The 12,552-nt window shown below is 39.3% G+C and overlaps 1 protein-coding gene across 2 annotated transcripts in view; it reads left to right on the top strand.

The window, feature by feature from the left end:
- Nucleotides 1-12,552, top strand: part of AQP11 (aquaporin 11) — a gene marked incomplete at its 5' end in the record, with an annotated part of 19,192 nt that extends 6,640 nt beyond the window's left edge. The window contains 2 exons of one of the 2 annotated variants that reach the window (XM_082749570.1): nt 3,160-3,276; nt 9,212-12,552. In XM_082749570.1, coding sequence (XP_082605696.1) covers nt 3,160-3,276; nt 9,212-9,291 — 197 coding nt within the window. In that variant the 3' untranslated portion in view covers nt 9,292-12,552. The remainder of the gene's footprint in view (nt 1-3,159; nt 3,277-9,211) is intronic. The other variant, XM_082749571.1, reaches the window with a different exon arrangement.

Raw genomic sequence — 12,552 nt, 5'->3', positions numbered from 1 at the left:
TTTTTTAAGATTTTATTTATTTATTTGACACAGAGAGAGATCACAAGTAGGCAGAGGAAAGCAGAGAGGGGGAGGGGAAGCAGGCTCCCCGCTGAGCAGACAGCCAGATGCGGGGCTTGATCTCAGGACCCTGAGATCATGACCTGAGCCAAAGGCAGAGGCTTAACCCACTGAGCCACCCAAATGCCCCAACAGTGGTTTTCAATAAGAACCCCACCGCCACCCTGTTGCAGGGAACATTCAGGAATGTGTGGAGACATTTTTGGTTGTTAGAGAGTTGGGGAAGATGGATGTGCTGGAATCTAGTGGGTATGGACCAAGGAAGCTACTAAATATCCCACAATGCACAGGGCAGCCCCCAACAAAGAGCTATCTATATAATCTAAAATGTCAAAGCCAAAGCCACATGTTTGGGGCTTTTTTTTTTTTTTTTTTAAGATTTATTTATTTGAGAGAGAGAGAGAGCATGCACATGAACAGGAGGGGTAGAGAGAGAGGGAGACAGAATCCCAAGCGGGCTCCACACTGAGTGAGGAGCCTGACATGGGGCTTGATCTCAAGACCCTGAGATCAAGATCTGAGCCAAAACCGAGTCTGATGCTTAACCGACTATGCCACTCAGGAACCCCTTGGACTACTGTTGACACAGAACCCACTCCTGATATAAACTTCTGTATCAGCTATTTTTTTCCCAAAGATTTTATCTATTTATTTGAGCAAAAGAGAAAGCATGAGCAGGAAGAGGGGTAGAGAGAGTAGTAGACTCCCTGTTGAGCTGGAAGCCCAGGACCTTGGCTGGGATCATGACCTGAGCTGAAGGCAGACGCTTAACCAAATGAGCCACCCACATGCCCTGTATATCAGCTATAGCTTAAAATCATAGTTTTTCGTGATTCTGTGGGTTAGATTGGAAATTCCTCTGAGACCATTTAGCTGGAGAGTTGGTGGGGCTGGAAAAGCTTCACTTATGTGCCCAGCAGTCAGTGGCAACTGTCAGTTCTCCTCTGTGTGGACTCTTATCTTCCATCAGCCTAGACCAGCTTGTTTACATGGTCAGGGCACTATTCCAAGAGAGCAAAAAGTGGAAGCTGATGGGTTTTTTGAGACCTGAACCTAGAATTCACTGTCATTTGTCATGTTCAGAATGGACATAGCATCACTTCTGCTGCATTCTCTTTGTCAATGCAAGTTGCAAAGCCAGTCCATATTCAAGAGGTGAAGGTTGGGGGAGCAGCTTCCACAACATCACACTCAGCAGATTTGGTGATGTGAGGACTAGAAGATAGGGCAAGTGAAGTAGTTTGAATTTTAGGATGGTCTAAGACTGATGGATAGTGTTCTTAGACCTAATGGAAATAGCAAAGGCCTAATGGGAACACCAAAATAAACTAATTATGAGAGCAGTGGGTCAGTCTATTTTTACTTATGCATGTCTCAAAAAAGCACAGGTCACTTGTATTATCATAGCATATATTACACTGTAATGTAAAGACCTGTATAAGTCCTTAACTTTTGCCCATGATGTCTACTATATAGGAACTCAACAATTTTTTTATTGAACTGAAATGACTACCTACAAACCAAGGTTTAACATTCCAGGATTGACTATTCAAGACTGATTCTGAACATGGTATCTTTTATAATTGCTGAGACATGAGTATGAATCATACTGTGAGGCCTGTGTTCTAGAAAAAACTGTTAGCCATGGAGTGAACTTAGTTCACTGCTCAACACCTTCATTTTGACACAGCTTCAATATTTGCAGCCTATCAAGTATAATATCTCCTTAGTGAAATCTTGTGAAAGGGTTGCTAAATTTCCAATTTTACTGCATTTTATGAAGACAGCATGCTATATAGTGGCATATGTCAAGGTAAAGTTTGTGAAGATATCAGGATATATCTCTGTGGCTGAATCAGAGGCCAATGGGTATGCCCAAGCTTCTACACAGAAGAAGTAAGAGAAATGTTACTCTCTCAGTAATATTCTTAGTGTATGTTCTGAAAAGCTGAGCCACAGATCTCGTCCATTTGAAGAAGTCTAGCCTCCTTGGCTTTTCCTTACTTGCTTGTGTGGCCAGAACTAAACTGCTAGGCTCCACGTCAGAGAGAGAACCTGGGTGCAGAGCTGGATCATGAATCCTGAAAAGTAATCAACAGAATTTTTGCTTACCTTTCACAACTATACACGATCACTTTTTTTATTTAAAAAATTTTGGGGGTGCCTGGGTGGCTCAGTGGGTTAAAGCCTCTGCCTTCGGCTCAGGTCATGATCCCAGGGTACTGGGATCAAGCCCCGCATCGGGCTTTCTGCTCAGCAGGGAGCCTGCTTCCTCCTCTCTCTCTGCCTGATTCTCTGCCTACTTGTGATCTCTGTCTGTCAAATAAATAAATAAAATCTTTAAAAATAATAATAATAAATAATAAATAAATAAATAAATGATTTTGTAGCCACTTTATTAACATAATTCACATGCCATTCACAGTCCCTTCTTCAGGGCTCTCTCTGTTGACAAGTAAAAATGGAGCCAATGATAATACTTTGGTCCATTTTTTTGTTTTCAACATAAAGGTATACTTATGCCCAAGAGGATCCTAAGGTATTGTATCCATTTTAAATGTATTTTCATTATTTATTACTTTTTCACTTACATTGATGAATGTTAAAAGATTGGCAGCCAAATCTCCTATTTCATAAACTTGAAGGACCAATAATAGAACAGATTAACTTTCAATATGCATTCTATAATATATAGGAAAAGCACTGGATTAAAACTCAATGTCCGGGGCGCCTGGGTGGCTCAGTGGGTTAAGCCGCTGCTGCCTTCGGCTCAGGTCATGATCTCAGGGTCCTGGGATCGAGCCCCATATCAGGCTCTCTGCTCAGCAGGGAGCCTGCTTCCCTCTCTCTCTCTGCCTGCCTCTCCATCTACTTGTGATTTCTCTCTGTCAAATAAATAAATAAAATCTTAAAAAAAAAAAAAAACCTCAATGTCCTAGCACATCATAATGTATAATCTATTTTTATGTTCTATAATATGTCAGGTGATTCTGCAAAGGAAGATTATAGCATAAGGACACTTAAACACCTAAAATAAAGTAGTTATAAGAAAATGCAAAATACATGGTTTGGTATCACTCTGCTTAAAATGTATTACAGGAGGAAGTCTAACAGGAGCTGTATTTAATCCAGCTTTGGCACTTTCACTGCATTTCAAGTGTTTTGACGAAGCATTCCTTCGGTTTTTTATAGTATATTGGCTCGCTCCTTCTTTAGGTAAGCATATTTTTACTAATATGATTACAAAATTAGGGTATTTTAAAATGATACGCAATGTCACTTTAACATGTCAATTTCCAAAACCAGAATAGGGACAAAAAAGAAAATGAAAAAGATGGTTAACATACCTGAAATAATACTTTATTTGTACAGTATCCTTTAAAACTTTTTCTTCAAAGAAATAAAGTTATCTAGTTAAGGGTAGTCATTTTCAGGTATGATACCACTTTAAGAAACTCTGACATATAGACCAAAAAACTGAGGAGTGATTCCTTCCATTAAAAAAAAAAACATTTCTTACTAAAGGGAATTTCTTTTTTCAAATTTGTGAGTTCCAGATAAAATAATGTTTAGCTCATTTGACTCATTTTGCAAAAGAGCATCTCATGAAACAATGGATAACTGTAATAAGTATAGTTTTAAAATTATCCACAATTGCATTCCTGTTATTTCTATCTGGATCAGATATATGAAACTTCTCTTACTTTAATATGCATTTATTTTTTTAAGTTATCAGCATTTCTTGATTTTCTTTAGTCACCTCTTAGAAGCCTGATTATAAATTGTAACTATAAATGACTGTGATGATGCCCGGCCTTTATTAGTTCATCATTTTTATCCACTTTTAGCATTTTGTTTGTTACTCATTTCTGTTTAAATTCTGTTAAAATGGCGGCACCTGGGTGGCTCAGTGGGTTGAAGCCTCTGCAGTCGGCTCAGGTCATGTTCCCAGGGTTCTGGGATCGAGCCCTACGTCAGGCTCTCTGTTTAGCAAGGAGCCTGCTTCCTCCTCTCTTTCTCTCTGCCTGCCTCTCTGCCTACTTGTGATCTCTATCTGTCAAATAAATAATAAAAAATCTAAAAAAAAAAATTATGTTAATTTAAATACATTTTTAAAAATTAGGGTACATATAGAAGGGAACATTGGCACAATATGTTCGAAAACCCAGCACACTTAACTCCTCACATTCACCTTCCATGCCTTTATTTCACATTTAAGACCTATTTTGCTCCGTAATAAAATTAGTGGACCTAAACATGAAAAATATCAGAAAAAGTTTGTATTTTAAAATGCTAACAATGGCAGCTATTTTTCAGTTCTAAAGATTGCTAGTGTTGGGACGCCTGGGTGGCTCAGTTGGTTAAGCAGCTGCCTTAGGCTCAGGTCATGATCCTGGCGTCCTGGGATCGAGTCCCACATCGGGCTCCTTGCTCGGTGGGGAGCCTGCTTCTCCCTCTGCCTTTGCCTGCCATTCTGTCTGCCTATGCTCGCTCTCTCTCTCTCTCTCTCTGACAAATAAATAAATAAAATCTTTAATAAAAAAAAAAGATTGCTAGTGTTTTCTAATAACTTTTTAAAATTTTCTCTTGATTTTTAAAAAATATTACTTATTTGTCAGAGAGAGTGAGAGGGAGCACACAAGCAGGGGGGAGCAGTAGGCAGAGGGAGAAGCAGGCTCCCGCTGAGCAGGAGCCCAATGTGGGTCAGAGGAGTGAGTAACTCTTGATCTCGGGGTTCATGAGTTTGAGTATAGAGATTTACAAAAAAAAAAACAAAAAACAAAAAACAAACCTTTAAAAAAAGAATTATATCATCCATTACTTAAAATAACACTAAAATGGAGGTAGACCTTTCCAAAAGAATTTTTATTTATTGTTTGTTTTAGAGAGAGAGCACGTGAGCAAGTGGGGTAAGGGGGCAGAGGGAGAGAGAATTCTAAGCAGGCTCCATTCCCAGTGGAGAGCCTGATACAGGGCTTAATCTCATGACCCCAAGATCACGACTTTAGCTGAAATCAAGAGTCTGATGCTTAACTGACTGAGCCACCCAGGAGAGCTTCCAAAAGAATTATTAAAAGGAAAAAAAAATCAGACTGACACTTCCTTTTTTTTAAATTAATCTCTATACCCAACATGGGGCTCAAACTCACAACCCTAAGATTAAGAGTCACATGCTGTATGGACCAAGCCCGCCAGGCACCCCCAGAAAACACAGCTTAAAGCAAAAAGTCATGTAGGTGCCTGGCTGTCTCCATGGAACATGTGACTCTTGATTTCAGGGTTTTAAGTTCGAACCCCATGGTGGGTGTAGAGATTACTTTTTTTTTTTTTTTAAGATTTTATTTATTTATTTGACAGATCACAAGAAGGCAGAAAAGCAGGCAGAGAGAGAGGGGGAAGCAGGCTCCCTGCTGAACAGAGAGCCCAGTGCAGGGCTTGATCCCAGGACCCTGAGATCACGTCCTGAGCCAAAGGCAGAGGTTTAATAACACACTGAGCTACCCAGGTGCCCCCTACAGAGATTACTTTTTTTTAAATCTTTAAAAAAATGTTTTCTAGCCCAAATCATTTAATATATTCTTCCTGGAAGAACATACTGGAAAAAAGTCTCATGATAGAAAAAAGAGGAGAAATCACTTCTGCTCCTTTTAAAAGGGTACAGACCAGAGAGTAGTAGGATGGGGAAAGAGACTACATTCTGTTCATGTTAGTATAGTCCAGATAGGAAGGTAACATTACTTGTAGCTATTACTGAAACATTTTATGGAACCACTTACCCCCCAAAAATCCAGACACCCAAAGAAAAAAGTATGTATTTATTTTGTTTCTTCATATTCAAGGAATCTTTTATAAATAGCATTGGGATTAAACTTTTTAGCAATTATCTCTGGCCCTAATTGACTTGTTGAAAATATACAAAAATTCTTTGTTGGCCTAAGGATTTCCCAGCTTTTCCCAAATAGACTTAACTAAGACTTCTTATAGCTCTTGGTTTAAAGAGGTTTGTTCCTACACTTGTTTAAGAGGTTTAGGAATGAAAAGCAATACAAGAATCCTTAAATAGATATAGATAAAAGATATACGTGAATAAATGGCACTTTTTAGAATACTGAATTCCAGTTTGACATTAGATTTTGTCATTCACTGAAGTTACGTTTCCATTGGCAAAACAAACAAACAAAAATGGCATCAAATGAAGCTAATGCCAAACTATAGGAAGGATGGGAAAAATAAGAAATTATAGTTTTAGGGGCACCCGGCTGGCTCAGTAGCGCATTTGAGTCTTGATTGATCTTGTGGTTGTGAGTTCAAGCCCCATGTTGGGTGTAGAGATTACTTAGAAATAAAATCTTAGGGAGCATCTGGGTGGCTCAGTCAGTTAAGTGTCCAACTCTTGATCTCAGCTCAGGTCTTGATCTTAGGGTCCTGAGATCAGGTCCTACATTGTGCCCCACACTGGGCATGGAGCCTACTTAATAAAGAAAATAAAATCAGGGACGCCTGGGTGGCTCAGTTGGTTGGACGACTGCCTTCGGCTTGGGTCATGATCCGGGAGTCCCGGGATCGAGTCCCGCATCGGGCTCCCAGCTCTGTGGGGAGTCTGCTTCTCCCTCTGACCTTCTCCTCGCTCATGCTCTCTCTCACTGTCTCTCTCTCAAATAAATAAATAAAATCTTTAAAAAAAAATAAAAATTAAAAAAAAAGAAAATCATAAAGAAATTTTATTTTTACAAGAGTCATTCAAACAGCCAAATAAAAGAGCATCAAATAAACAAAACCCTGTTGAAGCTACATTAGGTGATGCCACTGAGTGTTCATGTTAGTATAGTCCAGATAGGAAAGTAACATTACTTGTAGCTATTACTGAAACATTTTATGGAACCACTTACCCCCCAAAAATCCAGACACCCAAAGAAAAAAGTATGTATTTATCCCAAGATATCTTTCCCTTCTTGACCAAGCAGGGAGCAAACTATTCTTAGAAGGCATACTCCTTGTTTTTCTTGTTTCTCTTCATAGCAGAGGTAATTATAATTTTTCTAATGGCTCTTGCCATCTCTCCAAAATTAATTTAAAATGTAGAGGGCACCTGGGTGGCTCGGTGGGTTGAGCCGCTGCCTTCGGCTCGGGTCATGATCTCAGGGTCCTGGGATCAAGTCCCACATCGGGCTCTCTGCTCAGTGGGGAGCCTGCTTCCCTCTCTCTCTCTCTCTCTGCCTGCCTCTCCATCTACTTGTGATTTCTCTCTGTCAGATAAATACATAAAATCTTAAAAAAAAAATAGTAGAAATGTGACTATAATAATACGTAAAGAATTAAGTCTGTAGGGGTGCTCAGGAAGTTAAGCACCTGCCTTTGACTCAGGTCATGATCCTGGGGTCCTGGGACTGAGCTCTGCATTGGGCTCCCTGCTCAGTGGGGAATCTGCTGCTCCCTCTCCCTCTGCTGTTCTCCCTGCTTGTGCTCTATCTCAAATAAATAAAAAAATTTTGAAAAACTAATTATCTAGTTTACATATTTCATATAATGAAAACTTTTGGAAAACATTTTCAATGTAATATCTTATGCTCTAGCTCTGACTTTATAAGGAACATGTCAAATTTTGTGGATCAGTTAACATATAGGTTGTTTCTTTCCTTTTTTTTTTTTTTTCCTTTTAAAGCCTTTGGTTGCAAAACAGACTCATCTTTCAAAGGTGTGTTAAGCTATCCAAATCCTAGTCAAATGAGTAAAAAAATATCAAATCTGCATGTGACAAAAACTCATTCTTAATCTGAGTTTAAACTAATTTAGAGCTTTAAGCCTAAATATGTTAAGATAAAAATATTAATTATTGCAGACATCCCTTATTTTAAAAATTATTTTATTTATTTATTTGACAGAGATCACAGGTAATCAAAGAGGCAGGCAGAGACAGAGAGAGAAAGGAGGAAGCAGGCTCTCTGTCAAGCAGAGAGCCCGATGTGGGACTTGATCCCAGGACCCTAAGATCATGACCTGAGCCAAAGGCAAAGGCTTAACCCACTGAGCCACCCAGCTGCCCCCAGACATCCCTTTCAATACAGTGATTTGAGCCTTATGGCTGTCTCCCCCAGCCCTATTTCCCCACCAAAAAATTAACCAATAGCCACATGCTAGATTATCTGGTGTGACCTCAAAAATGAATATTTACTAATATATGACACTTTACTTTTTACATGTTTTCTTTTTTTAGAAAAAAAGATTTTATGTATTCATTTGAGAGAAAGAGTGAGGGAAAGAGTGGGGGAAGGCGCAGAGGGAGACGGGGAGAGAGGCTCTCAAGCAGACCCCATGCCAAGTATGGAGCCCAACATGGGGCTCGATCCCAGTCGGACGGTCAACTGACTGAGACAGGCAGGTGCCCCACATATTTTCTATTTAAGATATAAAAGTTCGGGGCGCCTGGGTGGCTCAGTGGGTTAAGCCGCTGCCTTCGGCTCAGGTCATGATCTCAGGGTCCTGGGATCGAGTCCCGCATCGGGCTCTCTGCTCAGCAGGGACCCTGCTTCCTCCTCTCGCTCTCTGCCTGCCTCTCTGCCTACTTGTGATCTCTCTGTCAAATAAATAAATAAAATCTTTTTAAAAAAAAAGATATAAAAGTTTAGCATTGAAATTTTGTTTTAGACATTTTGCTTGGAATAGCTCTAAAAGCTATTAACACTGTGAGTGATGAGGAAAAAAAGAAAAGAAAGAAGTGTTTGAGCATTCCAAATGAAAACTCAAGAGTGCTTTCAGTTGCCTTATTCTCCCAGTATATACATCTCTGAGGCATGGAAGGACACAGTGTTGCTATTTTAGAGAAGAGCAAATGGACCTAAATCCAGGGTTTCTCACTCGGGAAATCAATAATGGGGCCAGAACTAGACCTCCAGATCTATTTATCCTTTCAATTCACTGTTTAGGTCCTTCTCATTATACCAGATACATACTGTTTTTAAGGACTCATGGTTGAGGAAAAATGTGAGAATGTTGTATTAAAAAATATCCATGTGTTTCATGTAGAATTGATGCAGCTAATTCTTTTAAACATAGATTTCCAAATCTCTAGGTATGTAATCTTAAATTATAGACACTGAATGATTATCAACATCCTTAGATTGTTTTTATTTTACTCTATTTTGTCTTTCAGGTATATTGTTGATGATTTTGATGTTCAGCTTTTTTCTCCCATGGCTGTATAACAACCATACAATTAATAAAAAGGAATAACTATTCCAAAAGACTCAAACTAAGTTACAGGACAGTCAAGCTGGATGTGATAAAGATTTTATCACCTCATATTCAACATACTGGCTGCACTAGACTCATCAATGTTTAGTTTCCTCTGAGGAGGTGCCTTGTAGTCATCATCACTGGAACTTAAAAATCCCAATTACTGTGAAAAGAAGAAATCCTGTGTTTCTCAGTTAAGACTTGTTCTTTTGACTGTGTATTAAATGCTGCTAGAAAAAACATTAGGGGTACCTGAGTGCCTCAGTTGGTTGAGTGTCCGACTCTTGGTTTTGGCTCAAGTCATGATCTCAGGGTCACGAGATCAAGCCCTGCATTGGGCTACATGCTCAGCAACGAGTCTGCTTAGGATTCTCTCTCTCCCTCTCCCCTCCCCAGCTCTCTCTAAGTAAAAAAATAAATCTTTTTTTTTTAGATTTTATTTCCTTGACAGACAGAGATCACGAGTAGGCAGAGAGGCAGGCAGAGAGAGGGGGAAGCAGGCTCCCTGCTGAGCAGAGAGCCCGATGTGGGGCTCGATCCCAGGACTCTGGGATCATGACCTGAGCCGAAAGCAGAGGCTTAACCCACTAAGCCACCCAGGTGCCCCCAAAATAAATCTTTTTTTAAAAAAAGACTCATTATGTTAAATATACATCTCAAGTGATAATTACGAATTTTGACAAAAAAAGGAGCACAGGTTGAGAAGGGAAGGGAGGTGATAATAGGACCAGAGAAAGAGTGTGTATCAAATCTGACCTGAATGAACAGGATTATTAGCCAAAGTAGGACTAGTCATGCTTACAGACCTAGAGAGGGTAGATTTTAGCCATTATGTCACACAATGATACCATCAGCAGTGTCATCTATCAATAGGAAAGTTCCTTTTGGAAATAGATTATATATCCACTCATATTCGAGTGGTTTCTTAAATTTTAAATATACTCTAAAATATTTTTTCTAAATAGACAATCTCACTAGCTTTAGGCAAGTTGTTATCCCTTAACAAAATAAAACAAACTGCCCATACAAAGTCGAGGTAAGCTTTTCACATTCTCATTTGATCCTAACAGCTGCCTTATGTAGCAGGTAGGGCAAGTATTTTTAATCTCCATTTTACAGATAAGGAAACTAAGTCCAGAGGGTTTTGCTGCCCTGAGGTCAAAAAGAGCCAAATACCATCCTTAGACTTCTATTTCAATACAAAAAAACTTCTCAGTTATCATTATGATTAAAGTAAAATTGAAGGTTTTTAAGCAACATTTAAGATTTTATGTTAAAATTTATTTAGGAATTAACTAGTGTTTTGTTTTGTTTTGTTGGGCTTAAAGAGCCTCTAAGTTTTCTTTCATTAGATGCTTCCTTTTATCATATGAGGTCTACTTTTCATTAAAAATTCTAGCTATAAAGTTGTGTGTTTCTCTTCCAAGGAAATTCCATTATGAGAGTTAGAATTGAAAGTAAAAAAATAAGGGGTGAAATCAGATATGTTTGAGTAATAATCAAACAACTGATAAACTGTCAGGTAATTTAAGTGCTGGTTGGTGATCAGCTGGTCAAAGTCACTCCCTTTACACCTGCAGATTGGACTGAATGGTAGCAGATGACCCGCAAGGCAACCAGGTTGAGGATCATGGACTTTGACTCATGAACTTACAAATACTAGTCTTTATTTTAAAAAGCACAGTTCATAAAATTGTGATGACTAAATACAGTTTATTTGGCCTGCACAATATTTTAAAATAAGTAAATAAAAAGCTAGTGTTGTATGTATTCTTTTTCACACAAAAATCCAGTTCCGGATTCTCAAAAAAAAAAATCCCAAAGATCTGGCAATACTAGGCCTGAATCCTGTCATGGCAACATAAAATAAAGGTTGTTCCCTTTAAAATGGTCCCACTGCCACTCCCTATGTCTTCCAAACATGGAGCTGTGTTTCAACTACTATTTCATGAGACTCTGTGGTTTAAGAAAAAAGAGTATTAATTTGTGAAAATACCCAGCCCTCTACACGTGTCAGAATTCGAGACTATAGATGACAGTGCTTCCCCTGCAGCCCTCTGAAATGGTAGCTCTTTTCTCCATACCACCTCTGATACCACTGGGCCGGGAGGTGGAACAGGTTCCTCTTTCTTCCCTCCATTAAAAACCTGTCATCAGACCATGCCCTCCACCACCTGGATACTTCTAATTGCAATTTTCTACCCTCTATTGCCCTCAGTTCCCCCAGGTCCTATAAGAACTTCATTCCTGTTTCACTCTCAGCCTCTACGCCACCATTCCAGTTACAGTTCTTGAGGATTCCAATACCCACAAAGATGATTCTTCCAGTGTCTTGGCTTCCCAGTTCATTGGCTGAACCTGAAAGGCTTTTCAATATTTTTTCTTCTGTTCTGCCTCAGCTACAACTTTTGGTCATAACCTTAAGCTTGTTATTACCAGTAACTCAGACTCTTCTATCTGAAACCTCTAACCACTAATAATTTTAGTCACACTTTTGTGAAGATAAATTGCTGCACCATCCTCATATTTGCACTACACACTATAAAGGCTAGACTGCTATATTTTTGGGTAACCAATATTTGCTTTTCTTCATAATCCTGTCAACTACTTACTGCTACTATTGATATGCCTGATGCAACCACCCCTTTCTCCTTTTCTAACCTATTATAAGCCTAAAAACTAGATATTCAAGTATACTGGACCTGTCTGTAAAGTAGGAAAGAGACTTGCAGGGAAGGCCAAAAGGTTCTATGAGGAAAATGCATAAATCTCATCACATCTATTTTAATTGCTCAGCAGATTTTTAAATTTCAGATTTCTCAGATATATTCTAAGTGTCAGTTAACACCTATCTGCAGCTTCTTCTTTCTGTTAAGAATTATTGCTGTAGGGGTGCCTGGGTGGCTCAGTGGGTTAAAGCCTCTGCCTTCAGCTCAGGTCACGATCGCAGGGTCCTGGGATCAAGCCCCACATTGGGCTCTCTGCTCTGCGGGGAGCCTTCTTTCTCCTCTCTCTCTGCCTGCTTTGGTCTCTGTCAAATAATTAAATAAAATCTTTAAAAAAAAAAAAAAGAATTATTGCTGTAGGGGTGCCTGGGTGGCTCAGTGGGTTAAAGCCTCTGCCTTTGGTTCAGGTCACGATCCCAGGCTCCTAGGATCAAGCCCCGAATTGGGCTCCCTGGCACCCCCTCTCCCTCTGCCTGCCCCTGTGCCCACTTGTGATGTCTGTCAAATAAATAAAATCTTAAAAAAAAAAGAA

This window comes from Mustela nivalis (assembly GCF_964662115.1).
Source record: "Mustela nivalis genome assembly, chromosome: 9".
Taxonomy (NCBI): domain Eukaryota; kingdom Metazoa; phylum Chordata; class Mammalia; order Carnivora; family Mustelidae; genus Mustela; species Mustela nivalis.
Note: the sequence above shows the minus strand (reverse complement) of the source record. Positions and strands in the feature narration are given on the sequence as shown.